This window comes from Schistosoma mansoni, chromosome W (assembly GCF_000237925.1).
Source record: "Schistosoma mansoni strain Puerto Rico chromosome W, complete genome".
In the NCBI taxonomy this organism is placed as follows: Eukaryota; Metazoa; Platyhelminthes; class Trematoda; order Strigeidida; family Schistosomatidae; genus Schistosoma; species Schistosoma mansoni.
In genome coordinates this window covers 43,825,871-43,850,910 of record NC_031502.1, presented here as the reverse complement: position 1 = coordinate 43,850,910, position 25,040 = coordinate 43,825,871, and the positions used below count along the sequence as shown (strand labels likewise).

The 25,040-nt window shown below is 29.6% G+C and overlaps 2 protein-coding genes across 2 annotated transcripts in view; one reads left to right on the top strand and one right to left on the bottom strand.

Annotated features, from left to right (window-relative positions):
* The window catches only part of Smp_173760 (hypothetical protein), a gene marked incomplete at both ends in the record, with an annotated part of 9,179 nt that extends 3,086 nt beyond the window's left edge, over window positions 1-6,093 (top strand). Inside the window, 3 exons of the mRNA XM_018789825.1 lie at window positions 814-1,179; window positions 5,430-5,970; window positions 6,029-6,093. Of these exons, the coding sequence (XP_018655229.1) occupies window positions 814-1,179; window positions 5,430-5,970; window positions 6,029-6,093 (972 nt within the window). The remainder of the gene's footprint in view (window positions 1-813; window positions 1,180-5,429; window positions 5,971-6,028) is intronic.
* Window positions 6,094-6,145: 52 nt separating this feature from the next.
* Smp_173750 (hypothetical protein) lies at window positions 6,146-23,882 on the bottom strand (the record flags this gene model as incomplete). The annotated part of the gene is made up of 3 exons (XM_018789824.1): window positions 6,146-6,333; window positions 15,793-15,886; window positions 23,838-23,882. 3 exons carry the CDS (start codon window positions 23,880-23,882, stop codon window positions 6,146-6,148), a joined length of 327 nt encoding a protein of 108 aa, XP_018655228.1.
* Between the last annotated feature and the right edge of the window lie 1,158 nt (window positions 23,883-25,040).

The following is a 25,040-nucleotide window of genomic DNA, read 5'->3' as shown; positions in this document are numbered from 1 at the left end:
GGTTAATTGTTTATTTTCACGTTCACCTGATAGCCTTATCATAATCCTGTTTATCATAATATTCGGAACCCATTAAAATACCTGAAATAAAAATGTGTAAAAAAAGATGACTTAGAATTGACAGGAAAAACTGACAAAGCTGATCAAAGATTTGTATAATGTCTATCAATAACGTTAAACAAATGTGGTTATGTAATCGCAAATAGAACTGGATGCCGGCTCAGTGGTCTATCGGTTAAGGGCTCCGGCTCGAGACTGGTAGGTCCTGGGTTCGAATCTCACGAGTGCGGGATCATGGATGCGCACTGCTGAGGAGTCCCATAGTAGGACGAAACGGTCGTCCAATGCTTCCAGGTTTTCGATAGTGGTCTAGCTTCAATTGACTCATGATTTCAACTGTGAAAATACTAAACTCTCCACAAAACCCCCTCTGGTTTAATATATAGTCTAAAAACAAGATGCATAATTCATGATTCTGGCATGAGGTAAAATTAGTTCTTTCTCTCTTTTTATCTTTCTCCAACGGTTAACATTACCTGTTTATAGTAAAAAAAATCGCCTTTATCCATTATTTAGTTAAGTTACAACGAAAAATCAATTAGTAACTAAATATATTAAGCTGATTATCTCAAAGAAACATGGAGATTGTTTGAAAAAGAAAAAAACTAAGCAAATAAATAACCGATAACTAATATATCACTTTTGTATACAAATAATCGATTTCGTTCAAAATATTTATTTTTTTAAAAATGTTTCCTTTTGTTTTACTAAACTATTTCACCTTTTTCACAAAATTTTTTCTCTTTTTAACAGAATCCTTTAAATTTAAGTTTAAAAATAATTTCAGAAGATAAAAATAGTATTTGTTGTTGTACAATATTGAATACTACAACTAATACTGTTTCTACTAGTAATAATAACAATTGTGGCAACGTTACAACTAATATTACTAATAAGTCACAAGAAACAAATATAACAAATAGTGGAATCAATTGGCTGAAACGGGGACAATTTATGAAGAACTTTTTAAAAAATCAATACTTTAGTTCATTTTACATCAATCATCCACGTCAACGATTATATTGCAAATCAAATCAATTATTATTATCATTACAATTAAAGAGAAGATCTATTCAATATGTTAGAAGAAAAATGTATATAAAAAGAAAACAGACTAAGGTAAGTAGCTTTGTTCTTCTAATTTTTAAAATCTTTGTCTTGCTTATTTTAAAATTCATTCGATAAATTAAGTAGTAACTTCATGAAAAAACGAATGTAAATTAGAAGATTTAAACAAAAATAAACATTATCAGAAGGGGGTTTTGTGGGGATTTTAGTAAGTTTATATAGTTGAAATCATGAGTTAATTGAAGCTAGACCACCATAGGAAAACTGAAAGCATTGGGTGGCCGTTTCACTCTATTGTGCGACTCCTCGTGAGGCGGAGTTGTGGATGCGCACTGCTGTGGAGTCCCACAATAGGACGAAACGGCCGTCCAGTGCTTCCAGGTTTTCCATGGTGGTCTAGTTTCAATTGACTCATGATATCAACTATATATAAAAAAATAAACATATTTATTCTATTTCCTTTTGAATAGAGACTTATGTTTAGTGTGAACAATTACAGTTCAAAGCAAAACGAAAAACGATGAATTCCTATCGAGGGTAGTTAGGAATTGATTTTAATATTATTGTTGCTCACTAGTAAATGACTTTAATAACTTTAGATTAGAAAAACAATTAAGCTGTATAAGCAAATATGGACAGTGGCTAGCAGTGGAATCCAGGACGCGCGTTTCGTCCCATTTGGGACTCGTCAGCTGCATCTCAGATTTGTTGTTCACTCTGGGACTCGAACTCAGTACCTTTCGCTTGTGAATTAAGGCTGTATCGAAGCAAAACGCACAGCATGCACATATGTCAATAAGAGACTGATCAATTGAAGTCCTTAAAATCAATGGGAAGTTTCAAACAAACAATACCAAATGAATTCAATTAGGCTGTAGTTTAATATTGATATTTTTAACACTAAAATCAGTGATGTTAGTGTTAAACCATTTATTTATTGAATGACTGCTTACAATGCTAGATTACTACATAAATTGAAATTATCTGATTAATTTAGATTTATTCTATGATTATTTTTATAAATGAATATGAAATATTGTGGATTAGCTTATAAGAAATATGGAATTTTGTCGCTGACTGAAAAATGTCAACTTAACAGTTAAAAGTTTTAAGGTAATTGTTACTTAAAGTTGAATTGAATGGCTGTAGAATCTCAATGGAATGAATATAATTGTGTTGATTTAGTAGGATATATATTCGAAGTTTTTAAATTCGTTGTTTAGAGTTAGTTACTACACACATGTACTACTGATTTGTTCATAGCTATAGTAAAACAACTATCTAAATCTTTAAGTTTTTTCCATTATTTTTCAAGTTTTGTCAGTTCACAATGAAAATTACCGTTCAGTCATACATACAACATATTTTTGTAGACTCAGGTACAACTGAATTTCAATGTAATCAATGTTGTGTTATCTAACATTTTTGTTTGAGATCATGAATCAATGAATATCGGACCACCATTGAAAACCTGAAAGCACTAGACGGCCGTTTAATCCTGTTATGGGACGCCTGCATTCGAGATCGTGTGTGAGCACTTCGAAGGAGTCTCAAACTAGAACGAAACGACCGTCCAGTGCTTCCAGGTTTTCAATGATTCTCTGACATTCATTGATTCATGATATCAATCAAAAACTCAACAACCTCCACAAATCCATTGCTGATATTTAAACATTGAAGAAAAAGATAATGATTTTGTTCAGTTTCTAAAAATAATACATTAATGACCATGTTCCCTAGTCAAAATTAAACTTAATAAATAGACATCCTTGCCAAACTAAAATACAGTAATATTTCAGACAAACATTAATATCACATGACATTTGTAGCTAACTATATGTAAATTAGTTGCATGTGTCAACTATTCACACAAACTTTTTCACATGATAATGGTGTTGTTTTTCAAAAAATAAAAAACAGAAAGAAACCAGAACATTTTACATTTTCTTTCTAATTGTACTTAATATCAATTCAGTAATTTATATCAAGTTGATTCCGTTGATAAACAAACCTGTTCAATATGAAATAATTATCTCACTATATATTTAATTCTTAAACAAATTAGATACAGTTCGAATATATCTATCTAAATATATATTCTTGATTTTGTTTTTGTACAGTTTTGTTGTTATTATAAACTGACTATTTTCATGTAACTTTTCAATGGAAATCAAATGCTAATTGAATAATAAACAACAATTAAAATACTGTAAATATGCATACGTGAAATATTGTTTGTAGTTAAGTGATTTGTCTAATTGTAATCTAATCAGATACGTCAACAGAATGAAAAGATCTTCCTTGTATTATGAAGTGATTCTATTGGACAATTCTATTGAACATTAATTGATTTCAAGATGATTCAATTAGTATAGTCTACTTTACGAATTAGACTTTAGTTAAGAAATCCCCGAATTCATACTTTTATAATGAATGATACAGATTAACTATTCGTGTAGAATAAAATATTAATTATATTTCATATGTTAAAGACAAAACGTTTTCACAGATTCGAATCGTTTTTACTTCTACTTCTTTCGTGTTCTTCCGAAATATCGATCTATTTATAATTAAATTATCTACAACATGCATTAGTTACGTCTGCTGAATTTTCAGCCAAACGTTGATATAATGTTTTTGTTTCTTTATGGAACTATTGTTTAGATTTTTAGTAACATCTTGTTTTTGCTTATTACCTGTGAAAGTTCACATAGTTCATGTGTAAAGCACCAATTTTTCTAAACTATAAACAATTAGCATAAATAAAATTGAAGTGGAAATTTGTATCATTAATAAATGCCAAAGAAAGACTTTATTTTAAAAGAAATATACCTTCGCCTTTTAATGCCTTTTTTAATTCTCTTGCGGTAAAAAATAGTTATTTTTTTTTTAAAAAAAACAGTATTTTACCAACTATGAGATTTAATTACTGGTAGTTAAGACAACACAAGTTGCTGACTGTCCAAATACTTTCCCCTTTTTCCATAAGGCACTTGAACCTTCAGATTTAAGGTCCTAAATATAAACTTTAACTGATTCTGTTTGTGTGTGTATTATATCACAATAAATATGTTTCTTTTTAAATAAATTAGGTCAATCTATTAAATGAATTTAAAACAATTTTTTTTTGAAAAATTCTTTGACAAAGAGAAATTTCATTAAAAAAATTTTTTGGTCGATTTAAACAAAAAGTTTGTTGATGAAAATAGAAAAAAAACATTAATTTTGAATGATAGAAAGACAATTCATTGTTCAAACTAATAGGGAATCTTTTTGTTATAATCAGTAATTAATCCCTTTATAAAATGAGAAAAAAAGTTTTTGAAAAAGTTTAAAGTTAGATTTTTGTTACTATGACATTGAGAATTTCAATTAATTACTGTAACAAAATAAAATCTCATCAGAAAAAATGTTAAATGACATTCACCTTTCAAGACCATGATTTACAAGATGAGGTCGAGTTTAATAATTTGAATAATTGTTTAAATTTAATATAATCCTTCAATAATCAAACAATTTAGAGTCGACTTCTTTGATTTCTATTAACCATGAGAAAAGATAATGATCACTATGGAGTCTCTACTAACTTTATGAAGGTTTTATGAAAAGATAGTCTGGTCTGAAATTGAAAAAAACTTTTTAACCAAGTGGATTATTGAAAGTGTCAGATCATTTTTCACTTCCAACTGTAACTATAGGTTCGTCATCATCACTCAACAATTGATTGTCCATTTAATGTTATACAAACTAGTGATTGCAGATATTTGAACGAAGAATATTCTTTTCGATAAATTCTCTTCAGGTTCTACAATTATATACCCAAATTAATAATCCGAAAAAATGACCAGGTAAAAGGCAAAGTACATCGTTTAAAGCATGTATATTTAGAATTGCCAAACCAAATAGAATAAAATTGTTACTGTTGATATGACTCATATAGAATGTTAACTAGAATATGTATATATGTTAAGTGAAAATTTAAGATCTGTGATCAGAATAAATATGGGTCAGATAGGGTGAGAGAGATATGATAGTGCAATTACAATTCGACTAAGTGGAAGACTAAATTGTGTGAAAAATTAGTAAGGCGTAATAAGGAAGGGGATGTTTAAACGATTATAGATATGATATTTCTTGGACAAAGTTATAAGTTTAAAAACACTTAATGTTAGATGACTGACGATATTTGGAGTTTTTTCCTTCAAACGTTTACCATTGTCTAAAAATTATAATTTCTGTTCTGTTAAAATATAAGAAATATAATTTTAACTATTTCTTCCTATTTTTCTATTTATTGTTAGGGTAAAAACAGTGAAAAAAGTGAAAGTTTACAAATAGATCAACCGGTGAGTACTTGTGAAATACGACGTTATAGAACAGTTTATCCTTACTATTCATTTAACAAATCTAGAAAACCGGTCAATTACCGCTGTCATTTGAAACATTTACAACAAAGAAAACAACAAAGGAAGAAAATGATGAGATCTCATGATTCACTTTGTGAAATACAGTCATGTAAAAATAATTCATCAGTAACTGATGAAAGTTTTCCTACAGAAACACTAAAAACCAAATTGATATTTTCAAATAAAATATTTTGTCCTTTATGTTTAAATGGACAAGAATTTATGGAGTTCACTGAATTCATGAAACATTTAAGACAAAATCACACAATTTCTGAATGTGAATCAGTTATGAATGTATTTAAAACACAAATGGAATTATACAGTGCACAGAATTATGTCTTTCAAACAAATAATTTTATTACAACAAGTGTTTCTGTCAAACCTGATTCATCCGACTGTAATATTCATGTACCCTCAATAAATAGTACTGTTGCAAGTATGTCATCACCGCAGGAAAGTTCGAATCCTTCCAAAACTAATTCCCTCTTCAATAGTTCTTTCAGCCATAATGATATTATGCATGAATTTCAAGAAAATACCTGTCAGACTCGATTATTAAATACAGTAGAAGTCAATAAATCCTTAGAAATGATACCTTCCATTGTTGGATGTCAACCATCAGTGGTATTATCACCACCACCTCTACCATTGTCAACTTCTTTCTCTCCCTTTTCTAATTCATCATCATTACCATTGTGTTCTCTGAGTTCTTCTACAATTACAAACTCTGAAGTTTCTACACCCCGACCTCTTGGAAGGCCATTATTTATGCCAATTAATTCTTTCACAAAAACTTTATCTACAATCTAAAAGAAGTAATTATTATAAAAACAAATATGATTACAAAATCTCAGCATTTTAATCTAAACATATATGTGTATGCTAATCTAAATTCATGTTAATGAAAAAGAAAGAATTTTCGACCTTCAATGATTACCTGTTTTCGCATTTATCTTAATATTGATCTCAATCATCAATATGTACTATTTTCTATTTATTAAGTCTCTAGAAAATCACCAGTATAATATGAGTATATATATTAGAGAATATCTACTAACGAAATGAAAATTCTGAGAATAATTTCTACTCATTTTACCAATGTAAAATATAGAAAATATTGACTTATTTGTTTGTTTTAAACATACAATCTCATACTCTATTTATAACTACTACTATTAACTTAAATAAGTAGTTAGTGAATACTAACCTATCTTCAAATTCTATATATTTCATATATTGTTTTGTTTTTTTTTCTTATCTGTTTTTTATTAAATCAAGAATATATAAATAATTGCACATAAGTGAATATATATTACTTCAGCAAAACAAAACAAAGCGAATTTCCAATATCATCTGTATTTCTTTTCTAATAACGTTAATTTTTTCTCACTTTCTAATGATACTACTTATTATTAATTAATATCATTTTTCCTTTTTTTCTGAAAAAAAAAGGTTTGTACATATTGTCATGTATACTTTAAATTTGAACAGTTTTTATGTATGTTTTAAGAAGAGAATCAACATTTGAGTATGACAGCAAGTGCACGTACAGACTCATTTATGGATATACATCATTGCATATAAATATATACAGACTAGAAGGTTAACATATACCAACAGATCACTTGACGATCAATGTAACCGATTATATATATGCTACATTTGTGATTGTAACTATAAGCAAAAACATGATAAATAAACTATAAGAAAGGAAATGAAAGGAAAAGAGAAGGATAGAGAGAAAGGAGGGGAGGGAAAGAGGTAAAAGAAGATTAAGTATCCAAATTTATGAGATTAATTTTTGCAGATATAAATATAAAAGTACAAAACAATAATAATATCTATATTATTCATATTATGTGCAAAGAAAAATTAAATAAATTTTCTGATGTTGTTGTTTTATTTCTTTGAATAGTTTATCAAGTAGTAGTTTCTCCTTTTCGGTTGTTATTACGTAATATCGTTATTGTTAGATGTTTATGTTAAATAAGTATTTTCAAAAAAGTATATTTGAAAAGAATGTGAGAATATAGGTGCTTGATAATTATATTTTCAGAAGAGGGTTTTGTGGAGATTTTAGTAATTTTATATAGTTGAGATCATGAGTCAATTGAAGATAGACCACCATGGAAAACCTGGAAATACTGGACGGCCGTTTTGTCCTATCGTTGGACTACTCAGCAGTGCGCATCCACGATCCCGCACTCGCGAGATTCGAACCCAGGACCTATATATATATTATATTTTCTACGAATCAAACTCAAATTAAGATGAACTTAGCAGTTGGTAATAATAAACTTGTGATAGATATTAATTGTCAAGTGAGAAATTCAGTATAAGGAAGAATGAACCTGATAAGAAACTATGGAGTTGATTTTTACAATAATTGAATAATATCAATAAACTGTGGTTATTAGTAATGCCAAATGAGTTACGAGAGTCATATAACTCTCCAAAACACTTGATCACATATTCATTTCGTGTGATAAAGATATTTTAATAGTTGAGATCATGAGTCATTTGAACCTAGACCACTATGGAAAACCTGGAAGTACTGGACGACTGGTTCGTCCTATTGTGGGACTTCACAGCAGTGCGCATTCACGATCTCGCCTCGCGAAACTATTCATTAGGCGTAATCTTTAGTGGCCCTGGAATATGTGATTCCAGCTAGATCGTACGAATAATTGTTATCGAAATATACATGTCGCCAGTCATCGCATATACTATCGACTTAACTCGCGTTAGTGAACAACGGAATTAAATAAGTCAAATACGAGAATGGATTTCGAATGCGTATATTTTGTACAATTGTTGATCGGAAAGTGAAGCAAAACAAAACGACTCGCATTGAAGAAGGCGAGTGAGCCAACTCAATTAAGTCAAGCGTGAATCGGTATTTATAGTCAGCCAAAAAGAAGTTACAGAAATGTGATTAGTAAGAAATGTACGCATATACGCTTACATGAAAACAGTCAAGATTGACAAAAGAATAATTAACAAAGTCAAAATGTGACTGAAGAAGAATGAATAAATCGGTATATAGGGAGGCTAGAATAAGCTGTGTGGGCTTAACATAGCAGCCGACACTACAAATCACAACTAATAAATGAAGTAACATTGCTAGAATAGTTTGAATGAGGTATATTTATGGTATCGAGAATTTTGTAGATTGATGAGTTTACAGTCACGCTTAACGGAATGTTCAGTTATTTCTTCCTAGTAGGTTACTTCTCAACAGTGTCCATCCAAGTTCCATCCAGGAACTGAATGCAGGACCTTCAGTTCTCAAATAGGACAATTGCTCTTCAGATCACTGAGTATCCAGTAATTTACATTTCTAACTTTAGTCAGTCCTCTATATTGTGCTACCTAACATAGTTGGACTCCACTGAACACCAATGAATGCCAACTCAGTGGTCTAGAGATTAAGCATTTATTAAGGGACCCTGAAGATCCAGGATTCGGTCACTACAGAGGAGTTTCATAGTGGAATGGATAGTTTTCAAGTGCTTTAAAGTTTTTTGTGTCCATCTTACTAAGGATAGTCCATGATGTCTTGTTTATTTACTTACTTATCCTATTTATGCCCGTTACCTCTACCTCTCGTGGAGCATAAGCTGCCAACCAGCACTCTTAATCGAAATCTGTTCTAGGCAACCCATTTCAATTCTTTTCAGTTGTTATACATCCTTTTCATGTTTGCTTCCAATTCTCAACGCAGTGTGTTCCTTGGTCTTCCTCTCTCCCGTTTCCCTTCGGGATTCCAAATTGGCGCCTACCTTGTGATGCAGTTCGACGATTCGCAAAATGTACATTCTATCCGCATCCAACATATTTTCCTAATTACCTCTTCAATTGAAAACTGGTTTGTTCTCTCCCACAGTAGGCTGTTGCTGATGACATCTGACGGTATCCATGATGCATAACTAAAAATTAAATGAGAATATGGTTAGAAATATGGAACATGAGGTCAAAAATTTGCTTTTCTCTTTTCCTTGCTCCTACCCATTGAGAATGAGGCAGAAAAGAAATTGGTATTAAAAAGCGATAGCCACTATAGAAAGATAAAGAATAATCTGGTTACTCAAACCGGCTATTCAGTTCGCATTGTTGCGAAATTTTCTCTTTCATTGTTCTTGCCCCTTTTTTGTGACTTGCAAAACTTAGATAAAAAATTAATTAATTTACTTTTCTTCACAATTTTCCGATTGATTTGTCACAAATTTCTTAACCTTTTTTTTACATTCTCGTCGGTTTTTTTCTCAATTTATCTTTTAGTGTTATAAACTACCTCTTGTTTTAAAATAATCTGTGATTAGGGACATTAAAATAATGTAATAAGCTCCTTAGATTAACTATATAAGTGGAAAGAGAATGGGAAGTGAATTATTAGAGATGTAGCATTGATTTGCGCGAAATATCTTGCGGAAAAGAAAATAATTTTGAAGCTGATTAATAGTAGTGGAAAGTATTTAAGATTTATTTTATGCAAACCATCAGAAATCAAGTTAAGACAATTATTTGAAGGTATTCATCAAAAATCGCTATACCTAGATTTCGTACTGTTCTTTAACATTTTATCCGAGACTAAACAGAAACTAATTTTGAATATAGAAGTGTTATATCGTGTGCGTGCGTTCTTGCCCAGTTGATATATATGACGTTATAAGACCGCCAATTGGAGAGCAGTGAATTTATTGATCGCCCAATGATACACAAAAAACCGTATTGAGCAGTCTTGAGTACTTATCAGTCCTGCTATCTACCTAGCCCAGACAGTTAAGTACAGAACACCAATAACAGCCTCTGCAATACGAATCATTATTGTCAAACATACTGGGTTTATGTATCAAACAAACTGACCACATTGTACCATAAAATAGAAAATAACATTTGTACAAGATTCAGCCAAATATGGCTGTGAATAAGGGGGACAATAATTAATGGACTAGGGATAACTCAAAAATGGTAAATCGTATAATAATAGTCTATAGGTCAAAATAAAGCTCATAATAAAAGGGACACGAATATGGATACTTTCGTTACTTAACAATTATACAATAGGAAATATACATATCACATTGGTCCATAAATAGTCCTCAAAGTTACCATTCATAAATCTCCACGGGATGTAACAAGAAGATATCAGAAAAACTAAGTAGTAAGGTTTATCACTATGATTTTTAGAAATACGTACAGCATCAATTCTTAAAGGAGTTTGAACAAGCACTGATGAATATTCATCATAGTGCTTAGGCTTTTCGTTAATTATTTCCAACCACCTGATGATAATTGTAAGAATTTTGAAAAATATCTAGTTGATTCCGTTTATTATTTGCAAAAAATCCAAAAAAATGTAATAAGTATTATCTTTAATTATCTTATCATTGTTTTCCTAATTGTATACATAGGTTTTAAGTTACTTTACATGAAATTTTGATCAATATATTATGATTCAAAGAGAAGATAACTATCATGAATCTTTGAAACATAACCATTGTCGTCACTGCTATTATAATGACTATAATTATCCTTGTTGATACATATGTTAAGTAGTTACTATCATTATTATTACATTTGTTGTCTTTAATATAATTATAAACATATTTTCATTAATTTTGTTGCCTTATTGACTTTATCCTGTCACCAAATTCAATGTTTTATTTTAATGGTAAATAAAAACAATTTACTTAAAAGCTTCTTCTATACTCTTCTTTGGTAGTTTTTTTTGTCAACATTTTAACATTCAAATATAAAAGTAGGGGGAAAAGAGTACAATATGATTAGAAAAAAATTTGCCACAACAACAAAACCAATGAATATAATGATAACTAAGATGGTAATGACTACATAGGGTAATGTAAATTAATCATGTACATGAACGATAAATACATACTATAACGTGAAGAGAAAGCAGATATACATTTATTTATATACTAATTTATTGTTGAATGTTTTAACCGTTTCATCTTTTGTTTGAAAAAAAGAAGTATGATGAAAGGAATAAAAACAGAAACTGGCGGCAATTTAAAAACACAATACTGTGTGTGTAAATAAGTGGATATAACAATATTGTGTTGTTTTTTTAAAAAAAAGAAACAACCCCACTCTTAGTGGGGATAGTCTTGAAAAAAAACACGATTTGTAATATATAACTTTAATTGTTATAGACAAGTTCCATTTGTTTACGTATGCTGAGGGAATAAACTTAACATATAACAAATAAATGTTTTTTTTCTCGAATAAGAGAAAAGGATATTTTGCATTTTTTTTTCTCTCTCTTTCAAGTATAACCAATAAACAACTTGAAAAGTTTACCCACTTTATACTTCATAATCAACAACTGACATCTTTTCAGTGATTGTCAGTGTATACGTTTAGGGCTGTATGTGAGTGTGTATGTGTGCATCCGTGCGTGCGTAAGCAAGTGTGTAAGTGAGTGTAATTCCATGAACTATTCATGTTTAGTTTACTCTTTTTTCAACTACATTATTGATATTGTGCTAGCAATTTGGTTTCTTTGTTAAAGATGAACAAAATCAATGTTTATGGTTTGCTAGTTTATTTAACTTGGCCAGTAAATAAAATTTTGAGGTTATTTTTTCCAATAATGACATTACTACCATTAATAGGAAGAATGCTACTAATATTAGCGGTTTTACAGTTATTACTAGAAATCACACTATTGACTGACAGTAGTTAAATATCAACGACAACCATAATAAAGATGACGACAGCAATGACCATGGTGATAATAATTCTTATAATATAAAATAAATTCTTTTCATCTTTTATTTATGCTTTCATTATGGCTTAAGAGCAATCATAGCAACAATGATAATAATAAAATAGATAAATAAACTAGAATAGGGGAAAAAATGAAAAGAATTGTAGAGAAAATGCAAAACAGTCAGTGGCTCTTTTGTAATGACCTCTTTATTTCGTTGGAAGAAATATGTAAAATAATGCATAACATAAAATATAAAATGAGCCACAAGTAAAAAATTAAAGAGTAAAGCATAAATCTAAAACAAAGAAGCCGCTTTGAGTATTTTATAACCATATATATATAACCTTTTGGGGCCAGTTTACACACATTGGATGGAAAGGGAAAAGAAGGGCTTTCATTTCATACTCTCAAATTTTTATTCTCTAATATACAGATATCTTTTAAATGAATAAATATTTGTGTATAAATTAATAAACAACCTTTTTTTAGTAACTTGTTTATCATTTCTAACGGTTTAACTTATATCAGTAGTATTCATAAGGTATACATTTGTTTTTCTAAAAGAGTCAATAATTTTTGATGATATGAATGAATGAAAGAATGAAGGTTTGTGAAACAACTGTTAAATTTCAATGTAATTTTCCATAGTAATACATCAGTAATTCATGCTTACATTACATATGTATATGCATATTTTAGAATAAGTATTTATGATACAATTGAATTTTGTACGAAAACTCATTAACTGTTGAGGTTACAGAAAATGATTTGACAAATAAAGTTAATGATGATGATGATAGTAATAATGATACTTCGTACATGCATGAGTATCCGTGGACTTTTTCTGATCGACATGATATAACGTTTTTGGTATGAATTTTGTTCATTTTGTCGAATATATGAATAATCAATAGGATGGAAGTGTAAATGGTCAAAAACACTCACATGACCTAAGTTATATTGCCTTTTATTTAGCAGAAAGATATACGTAAAACTTGAAGAAAATCTTTTTGATCTCGATGACCTGAACTGATATTACTGAGCTTTTAAGAAACAGACGTAAGCATCAAGTTGTCCAAAGGATAAATTAAAAAAATTCATGAAGGTTTCCATTAGATTACTATTATTCTGAACGTATATGTTGAGATTTTTTATCTTATTTTTTGTCATTTTAATTATGACTCGTACAGTAAATACATCCTTTCTTTTCTTCAACTTAAATATAAGTAGTCAATTAGCTACCAGTATCAAACTGAGAATATTTTACTGACAAAAGTCAGGATAAATCATTATACTATTACAACTATAATTTATCCGCTTGTAACATACTCAACAGAATATCCAAGTTATCAGACCAAATCATGCAATAAACTACAAATATACGTTTATAATAGTCTGAATAGAGAAATGAATAGTGTAAGCTCGCTATCATTTCTGAATGGTAGAAAAATATATTACTGATTAAAATATCAATATATATAAATTCGAATTTTCTCCAAATTATGTAACGTAATCCATTCAAATGTCATCATCTTTGTTAATAAACGTTTGTGTCATTAGGTTTTATTATAACACTTATCAGACCAATAAACTAGAAGTGTGGTGTAGTTTACTTATATCCTTATAAGTAGTATGTGGTGATGGTCAGGTATAGAATGTATTTTGGCAGAAGACCGATAAGGAAAGAACTGAAATGAAGCGCGATTGGTAAGAAAATACATAAACAATGAAATTAGAGAAGATAGATTGATATTTACAGAAGGAACAGTGAAGATTGAGAGAAGGGACTGTTATTTTGCAAATTAACTGTTTGCCGTATGGTTATCAGATCTTAGTAAGATAGTTTGTAATTTGTGCTTAAATACATTCGATTGTCCTCAATCGTGTTCTTATTCACTACAGAAGGTGTAATTACCAAAGTCTCACTTGATAATTTCGAATAAATCGAGTATTGAGTAGATTGTTATAAATAAAAATAATATATTTGTAATATCCCAATGAATAGAGAAACTAAATTATCTGACGTTATGTGACTCAGTGTAAGCCACTTCTTTGTTCCTTTCTACTATTTGAACTTAGATTAATTTTGATTTCGTTATTTATTCCCTGAAGAACAGTATAATCTCTAATATTATCTTTTTAATGGGTTGATGAGAGTTTCCTGATAGACAACAAACAGAGTGAAACTAAAAACTATTATAATTCAATACAATCTAACTGTTTACCGCCTAGCAGAATATTACTAAATCATTGTGTATTTAATTAGTAAACATGGTAAATTATTAATTTGTTGGTAATGTTTTGAAATTGCGTTTTAGGATTTTGTAATCTTACTGTAACTGAACATTTTCAATCTACCACGATGTAATAATGTATAAACTAATGTACATCTGTAAAATATGACATTCAGCTTATCCCTAAAATAATAATCTATTATTAAAGTCAGAATGAGTCTTGTGGAGATTTCAGTGTTTTCATAGTTGAAAGCATGAGTCAGTTGAAGCTAGACCACTGTAGAAAACCTAGAAATACTGGACGATCGTTTCGTCCTATTGTGAGGCTCCTCAGAAGTGCGCATCCACGACCTTGCCTTTCAAGATCCGAACCCAGGACCTACCATTCTCGCGCCAGAGCATTTAACCGATAGACCACTGAGCCGGCATCCGATGGTGTTTATGTCTAACTTCAACCAATCCACGAAGTTGAGCAACCGTTCACCAATTTTCTTCAGTGAGTTGATATTTCACAACAAACCTGGTTGAACTCCACTGATCACTGCTTCTCACTAGAACTCCAGGAAATATCTCTTGAAGTCAGTCACTAGTGAGCATATGATTATAATCAGAAGGGGTTTTGTAGATGCGCACTGCTGAGGAGTCCCACAATAGAACGAAACGGCCGTCCAGTGCTTCCAGGTTTTCCATTGTGGTATAGCTTCAATTGACTCATGCTTTCAACTATTATTAAAATGTTTTTTATTCAGATATAAACAAGTCATTAGATTTATTTGGTCATCTCTTAAAAATATGTCAGTTCACTACACAAACATTTGACGGTTTATATATTAGAAAAATACTTGACTTCTCTTTTATAATAGAAAGTAAACATTTCTCTTGAATGTTATATATATATATATATATATATATATATATATATTCTTTCTACAGAAATATATTATACTTGATAGGGGACAATTTAAACTTCAAAAAATTAACAAAATGATAACAAACGTGAGGATATGAACAGTGATACTATTTTTTTTTGAAGAAATTGCGTTCTTTGAGCTAGATGATTTAATCATGAAGCTTTCATTATCTTTGTAGACAACATCATTATCAGAAATAACTTCAGTGATACTCTTCCTCTCTCTCTCACACACACACACTCTTACTATTATTCGAAAATAAAATTCTGTTATTGTATTTTTGGTAAAACTGATAAAATTCATTCAACATTGTTGACTATTTTACTGTTGACAATGTCAACTATTCAAAAGATAGAAATGGTATACACAAATGCACATACCCAGTTGACCATTCATAAATCCATTGACGAAATATTCTAAAAAAACTCTTTTCAATTCAATTATTAAGTTGATTTGATTGCATGCATTGAATTTCTATATACAAAATGAATACGAATATTAAAACAAAAGACTATTTAAGTAAATGATTGTAAATAAAATAATAAAAAATGGTAATTCTAATTAATTTATCAATGAATTCAACTATTCATTTAGATAAATACAAAAAAATTTCTTCTAATGTTTTCATAATGATTAAAATCTATACTACCAACTTAAAGGATGCAACCATTTCAGAGGAAACGAAATTTCCAGGAACCCACTAATCCGTAATATTTTACTTCCCTACATTCTTTATATATATGGAAACAATCTACACTCTTTAAAGTTTGTGCATTTATGTAGGTCAGAGAGTGAGGTATTCAATCTACGCTAATATTAGTTTTAATGAATAAATTTTGAATTATCATTATTATTATTATTATTAATCGAATCACACATCGATGAGAAAAGATAAAATGCAAAACAATTTATAATTTCAGCAGTAGTGACACTCAAAAGTGAGATGAACATTTCAAAAAGAAGCATTTTTCTTATTTATTTTCATTATTCATTAGCTTGTTCTTATAATCTTTCTCAATGAAAACACATCTAAACTACTGAAATATAACTTTTAAAGTAATATATTTAAGGGGGTTTTCTGTGGAGAGTTTAAGTAATTTTTTATATATAGCTGAATTCATGAGTCAATTGAAGCTAGACCACCGTAGAAAACCTGGAAGCACTGAACGGCGGTTTCGTCCTACTGTGGGACCCTTCAGTAGTGGAGTTCAACCAGGTCTGTTGGGAGATATCAACCCACTGAAGACTATTGGTGAAATGGTTGCTCAACTTCGTGGATTGGTTGAAGTTAGACATTAACACCGTTGGATGCTGGCTCAGTGGTCTATCGGTTAAGAGCTCTGGCGGGAGGCTGATAGGTCCTGGGTTCGAATCTCGCGAGCCGTGATCATGGATGCGAAATGCTGAGGAGTCCCACAGTAGGACGAAACGGCCGTCCAATGCTTCCAGGTTTTCTACAGTGATCTAGCTTCAATTGACTCATGATTTCAACTATATATAAATAATATATTTAAGTTAGTTATTCAAATATACTAAAAGTTAAAAAAGTAACATATAATAATCAAGATAGAAATTCTGTTTTAAAATGAAAATAATTTAAGAACTAGAATATGTTTGCACAAACGTGCCTTATGAATAATTAGTTAACAGTAAAAGATTAATTTGACATTTCGTTTTTATCTAAGTTTATTAAAAACTCTCTGTCACTTTTGAACATTTAAATAGGAAGAAATTCTAAGGGAATCATAATCATACATTAAAGTAACTAGTAGGTAAGTGGGGAACTGTACCAAGAATGAGAGTAAATATAGAACTATAGAGAATGTGAGTAGATAATTAAGGAATCTGGCCAAACAAATTTAGAATTAATTCGTACTCATACATATCAAGAACCATTTTTGTCTTGTATATATATGGTAGTATGTTTTTCCACATACAATGTAGGTGCTAACGTTATTTGTCTTACATGTCCACAGCCTAACACATATATACTGATATGGATTGTCAATGTAAATACTGAAAACCGAGATTAAATTGACATAAAGGCTGTGCTTTCTGTCTACTATCTTGTTTTATAAATATCCACTAAGATAAAGATTCGTTTATATATTTATCTTTCTATCTGTATCAAAACAGAATTATATGTAGTTATTTATTCAATTTTTTTTAAAAAAAAATACTAATTTATACATTAGGCATGTAAGATATATGTGTATCATCTTTATTATTATTTTTTTGAGTTCTTACCATTTCTTTTAATATAGTTTCTCTCCCCTTCTATATGATTATACTCCCATTGAATTGGGGCAGATATCTGTGCATATGTATATCTCTTCATACATTTTTAATGAATAAGTTAATTTATGATCAATTTGAGTAGTATACTATTTTATTGTAGAGAACAATGGTGGTTAGGGGACATTTGATAAGACAAGAGAAAGAGTTATGAATTAAATAAACAAGAGAAAATAAAGAAAAGAGGACGAATTTACATTTCAAAATGTCAAATTTTTCTTCATTTTTTTCCTTAAATCACAAAAATAAATAATTAGAGTTTTGTCATTTAAAACAAAATAAGAGAGAAAAATAGATAAGAACGAATATAACAATAATAATAAAAGTAATATTACTATAAATAATTATATTCATATTCATTATTGTACAGAGTTAAAGACTAAAATCTGAAAGGCGGGTGGTATTGATATTAGTAGTAGTAGTAATAATAATATTGGTGGTGGTCCATATTCTACTTATAAGTAGTGTGATAATGATTTACTTATTGTTGAGCTTTTCATTCTATATATTATAAATAAAGAGTAAATATTATTCAGTATATTATTAATCACTTGTGGTTTGATTTTATGTATTATTAATGATGAATCTATTTTGTAAAATATTGCAATAATAATAATAAATATCCTCTTTTTATTGTTGTTGTTGTTGTGGTTATTAATTTAAATGAATCTTGCTCAGTTAGTTTTTTCAGATCAGTTAACATGTGTAACAGGTTATTATTAAAAAAAGAAACAGGATTAAGAAGGATGATTATGTGTACGTTAAAAACTGTGAGGGAAAACTAAAGACCATAGAAATTTGGAGTTAGAAAATCTCTTTAAAATAAATGTTTAAAATTAATATGGTATATTATGTTGTCGTTTGTTTGATATTAAGATAGACCCTAAATGCCATGGTACGGGCGAGAGTGGAGAGAGACCGCTCTCCCTCTCGAAATGCTCTCACATGGCCACGCGTATATAGCCTCTGTCAGGGAAGTCCTACTCACTACCTTCTCGTGGCATTACTGTTGTTTACGAAATTGAGAGGATGAAAAGCAAATGTCCGGCGCTTCAATCAGGTGGGTGGACATAGCGAGTCCACCTAGCGGAGTTGGAAAAGCCCGATCCCAAAACAATGGGCTCCAGTATCCTAAGGGAACAAATGGCGTATGAATCAATCGTCGATCACCGGCTACCATGGAATGGCATCTCTTCACGATGCTCCACTGCCTTGTGGGTTAGATCTTTAAGCTAAAGGCTCCGAGTGTGGCCCCCTAAGAAAACCACCTGCTTCAGTTTGGGCACCCGGGCAGTATCACGGTCCTCACACACATCAAATGAGATTTGTGTGGCGCATATGTATCTGGTCCTTATTTGTACCAATATTTATGTGTTTAAATAATGTATCTGTTATTAAGATAGGTAAACAATTCATTATCTGTATAATTTAATAGAATAGCTAATTATATCATACATGAATCTATATCCAATAGTTATTTCATTTCACTAATTTATGAAGATGATGTTATTCGAAAGGGAAAAACTCATGTGATATTATTTTATCTGTTGTGATTAATGCTATTTTAAGATGTTGCTGTTGCTGATCAGTGCGGAAACTGTCGGGGTGAACTCAAATCAAAGTGCTTATTATTATTTTCGAGTTAGTACAACAACAATCAATACTGTAATCTTTCACACTCTAATAATAGTGCTATCCTTTCATCCCTACGTAATTCACGTCTCTTTTTATTGGGTACTTATACATGTACAATATTACGTATACTATGTTTTTCCTTATCTGATTGCCTTTTTCTTGATTTATAAAATGTTTTCTTAAAAGCCTTTTTTATTTAATCCGGATTGTCTTCATTAAACCGTTGCGTAATAACAGTCTATCTATCAAGTTATCATCAGATTGACTCTTGCATCAGAGGTACATCCTCTTACCTTCAGTCCGATCAAATTATATAATTCATAACAGAAGGTACCATCTAAATTAAAATTGACAGACAATAACCTGTTAAGCATAACTAAACCATACAATGTATGGTTTCAATAATGTTTCAAGAATACAACCTATGGGAATTCATCACTTTCTCTTCATAATAATTACAAATGATTCTTTCAGTAGTAAGGACTCGAACTTTTCCTGAATTATATGATTGATTGTATGCAATATCTAGCTATATTTTCCAATAAACAATCGATCTACAAGTTGCCCTTAAAAAATAAGTAACCATGAATTCGAATACGTGAAAGGGAAATTACACAAGCAATTAGAAATAATTTCATTTGTTGATACATATCCTAGGGAATGAACACCTACAATCTCTCACTGAATCTAATTTAAGTTAAAAATTTTCATACTGAAGATGTTAGTATTAGTTTTCTTTTTCTAAATAAACTTGAGTTTTTCATACTATTTTTATTTAATAAGATGAGACTAATTATAACAGCCTGAAGCCCCTTCAGGGATAATATCCGTCCCAAGACTGGGTAAAGGAGGATAGTGTGGCGTGGAGTTAACAACAGTAGTAATTAGACTTTCTTTTCAAGTTTGCTGATACCCGTTGATAAGGTGATTCTGAAATCCCAACATATAATCAGTGCATTTTTGTGACCATTACCTCCAAATAAGTAAAACTAGTGAATAACAACCATTTTGATGGCAGTCCTTCAAACTAATCATAATCCAAGTACTTGTTTGTTGCTTGCAAATATGAGCATGATAATCATCCTCATCCTCATCAGTCTAACTTTAACTGCACTCAGAATAATTTCAGTATAGAATACTTTTGGGTTGTCCAATGGATAAAGGATTGCTGAAATAAAAAATGTACTTCATATTATTGATATTCCTTTTTTAAGTTTTCCTTTTGTTACTAAATTTATAGTCAAGAAGAAAGAATAACTTGAATAATTATAAATCCGTGTGATTTGTTTATTATTTAAACGAATGCATAAACATTATTTATTAAATACTCCATGATAATATCCCTTACACGACTATTCATTTTCATAACCAGTCAACCATTTAGTTTAGACTATTCAGAAGAGTTAATCAAACAGAAATCAACGTCCATATTACTCAGAACTTTTAAAGCAATAAGTCTTTTAGGATAGTGTAATGATAATGCTCTTAAGGTATCCTGATAATATTGATTTATTTTCCAACGTGATGAGTCTCGTATTGTTTTTCACATTGTATACTTTATTATTATCTTAGTTTCCTCTTACCTTCCAACCTGTTTAGTATAACTTTTATCCTTCATATATAAACGTCCTAACAATTATATTCTTGATCAAACTGTTCGAAGCACATTGAAAATATATATATCATAATTCTGATAATCTTCATCCCATTGGATGATCCTAAAACGTTTTCAGACAAAATGCCTTAATATACACCCATTGTGTTAGTTGATTGTAACCAATCAATAAAGATCCTTTACTTGGGTTTATTACTGTTTTGGATCTTGTTGATCTGTCAAGTTATTAACTTATCGAGGACTAGTTTTCCCCCTTTAGATTCAAGCATGCGTTAACTAACTCCTCAACCAGCCATCACCCGTGAGTAATTAAGGACATGACTAATCTTCTATGGGACTGATATGTTCATAAAATGATTCATCACAGATTCGTAACCAACGTAATGGTTTGTGCACTTCGGTACTGACCAAATTCTAGTGACAGGTTTGTAAAATGATCAATGTCAGATACATTAAGAGCAATGAAGATTAAAAAGAGACTACTACCCTACTTAAAGAGACATCATCTGAAATAATTAGCAAGATACCTATAAGAGTAATATGATCGAATACGGTGGTTTATTGATCATTGCATTCAGTTGTAAAACACATGACTTAGTGCCTGCTCACAGTATTATTTTATATTTGAACATAAAATATAAATTTATTGCGAAGAAATATCTCCCCCAGGTTACTGAAAAGTTTATGCAAATTTTTTAAAGGATACATTAAATAGTTGTCTGTTTTTTGTTAGCTTCCTTCATTCACTAATCTCTCCAAAAGTAAAATGAATATATATATATATATATAATATTGAGTAGTGAATATTAAAAGGAGAAGAAGAATCAATATGCAAACGAGAAGAGGTAGGGAAAAGAATATTGACATTACCTAAATGAAAAATAGAATAATGTCATTAATTTTTAGGGATGGGATTTGATAAATTTTCATAAAACGCTAAAATAGTACAAGGAAAACGATTATCTCACTTAACTAAATTGTCCAAAATAGCTATCAATATAATAATATCTGTCTGAAATAATGGAAATAATAAGTGATTATAATATGATTTTTTTCTGAAATGGGAAAAATGCAGACATTTTCTATTCTACTTATTATACGTTTCAGTAGTAATAAAAATGTGACTTTAAATCTGGTTTGAGAATTTATATGCGTATATGAAAACCTTACAGAAGTCTTTTAGAAAATAAACATCTGTCTCTGAATCTGGCAGTTTGACATGACATAACATCTTGTGGATGTTTATTTATATAGTTCAATGCATTTCTAGCACTCAACGTTTTGAACCTGAAGACGAAATTCAAACTTAAAGCACTTGTATCATCTAATTAATAAAATTCAGTTTAGTTAGTTTGTCTGAGTTAAGTTGATGCTTGATACATGAGTTAAACATCTTTGGTGATCTAAAATTTATTGATATTATCGTTTTATGCATAAATATGTAGTGAAGAAGCTCAATCTACTGGTATGTGATGAAACAATGAATTTTCGCACACATATGTAATTAAATGTTAATAGATAGTTAATAGAAATCTTTTAAAGTATATTCACTTACCTGTCGATAATCCACAGCAAAAAGTAAGCCTCAGTACCAAAAGAACTAATTTCTTTCTGTAAATTTGAATACATAACACTCAACACTAAGTGAAGTCATATTAAACAAGATCATATGAATACATGAATCAACCATTTATCACTAAAACTACCCTATATTTACGGGTGATAAACAAAGTTGATTTAATGTGTAATGTAAAATTTATGGTAGTAAAAGTAGATAAAATACATCAGAAGTTATTATAGACCGAAGATTTTAAGTCGCTGCTGTTCGATCTACATCAAAATGCACAACGTGACATGGATATTCCACTTTCCTGAATTATATGTTTTATTCAGTCGATACTTAAAGCTATCAAGTAACAGTACGTACTATTCAGTAACTAACTGGTAGAGTTTAATTACCTACATATATATAAATTAAAACATTGTTTGAGCCATAATAATGTATCCAAACTAAATTAAATTACAAAAAAGGCGTATTTCATAAGTATCCTAACACTGAACAGAATGGTCAATTATACGCTGATTTATATGCATGTTTGAATTTCACTTGAACATCCTGGTTAAAAAAGTATATAATTATATATACATTTAAACTAAATGGATAATTGACTAGTTTGACAGATAGACTAAAATATTTATTTACATGTATTGTAAACAAATAATAATAGTATTATTACTATTATTATTACTATTGTTATCATCATCATCATCATTAACATTCAAAACAGTATCATGATAACAACAGTAGTTTATTAAATGGAATCAACATTTTTACTCCAGAAAAAGAAGAAACATAACTAAAATAAATGAAAAAAAGAATTCATACAACCAACAACAATAATCCATAGTGAAGAACAGGTGTAAATGTGATTAATAGAGTAGATAAGAGAAATATGAAGAAGGGAGAAAATGAATGTGAGTGGATAAATGTGTACTCTCACAAGAAAGAGTGAGGAAAAGGCTATAAACAACGTTAACTATATATATACTGGAAAAGAAAAATGATTGAAGAAAATAAAAAAAAAATTAGGCAAATACATTTCTATAGTTGGCAAATTTAATTGCTCATTGGAAATATGTAACTGTTCCCTTTTTTCCCCTTTTTTATTATTTTGTTGTCTAGTAGAACCGACACATTTAACTAATGTATATTTGACAAGTAATATGATATAGAACAGAGATTGATTTAAACACATAAAAAACTCTTTCCCTTTTTCAATTTCATTCATTCATTCATTCAACTATTCATAATGGAAATAATGAAAATAAGCATTACAGTAACAATAAAAAGAACAATCATAATTTATTCATATTTTTTACTTTATCAAACATTGTTTGGCACAATAGCTGTTTGGTTTCTTCCATTGTCTTTATGGTAAATGTATATATGAATTATATATCATGTAAATACATGTTTAATAGTCTCTAACTGACTTTGTTCATCATTTCATTGTTTATCCAAAAAAATAATAAATAAATGAGATAATCATTGAATTTGGATTTTGTTTTCACATGTGATTAATCTTGTCAAAAAACTTGTATTCATATATATATAGGATATTTTTCGCGCCTTTATCATTGTTCAATTTTTGAGTTTTATTTCATTTTTGAAAAATACATTAATATTTTGTTTAGATTCGATTTAGTATATTAGAATAAATAAAATGAAAAATAAACGTTATGATGCTTTTAATGTATTTCATGTGATGAACTCACAGATGCATAAATATATATATGGGTATATATTAAATTCGATTGTTTTATGTCCATAAATGAATTCGAACTAAATGAGTATACGAGAAAGACAAAACAAACTATACAAATATGTATATGTATTTATTGAGTTAGGGGGGGGGGTGAAAGACAGAGACTATAGGTAGATCTAATAAAGAATAAAGTCGATTAATAGTAGAACAGTAATTAACTGTAACTATTAGCAAAAATAATTTTTTTCTAAAAAAAAATAACAAATTAATGAAACTGTCATGTATCATTTTACCCCCCCTCCCTATATTGTCATGTATTTTCACTGAGAAATATAAAATAATGACTTTATTCATCAAGTATGTCCATATGTTTTTCATTCACAATCTCTTTTAGAAGAACTGAAAATCAGTAGATAAAAGAATGAAATGATGAAATAGAAGATTATCAACGATTATTGTGATATACTTCCTTTCTCCATTTTTTTTATGTGATCCATTTATTCATATATCTCTTCCCCTTCAGTATAAAGATGAATGTGTCTTTTTTTTAAACAGAAGGATACTGAATCACACTAACTGATACTTGTATATGAATAGTTATCTATCTGTGTATTTGCATACATTAAAAAGTATGCAAACAGTTTTATATTTGTATTGAATAGCATACTATTTCAGTATGAATTCATGGAAAAATATTAATACACATCTAAGGGAGAGAGAAATGAAATTAGAGTTTATAAAAACAAGCCAAATAAATGCAAACAAACAACAATTATATGACATAATCAGTTTAAATATATCTATACTTTGAAAAAAA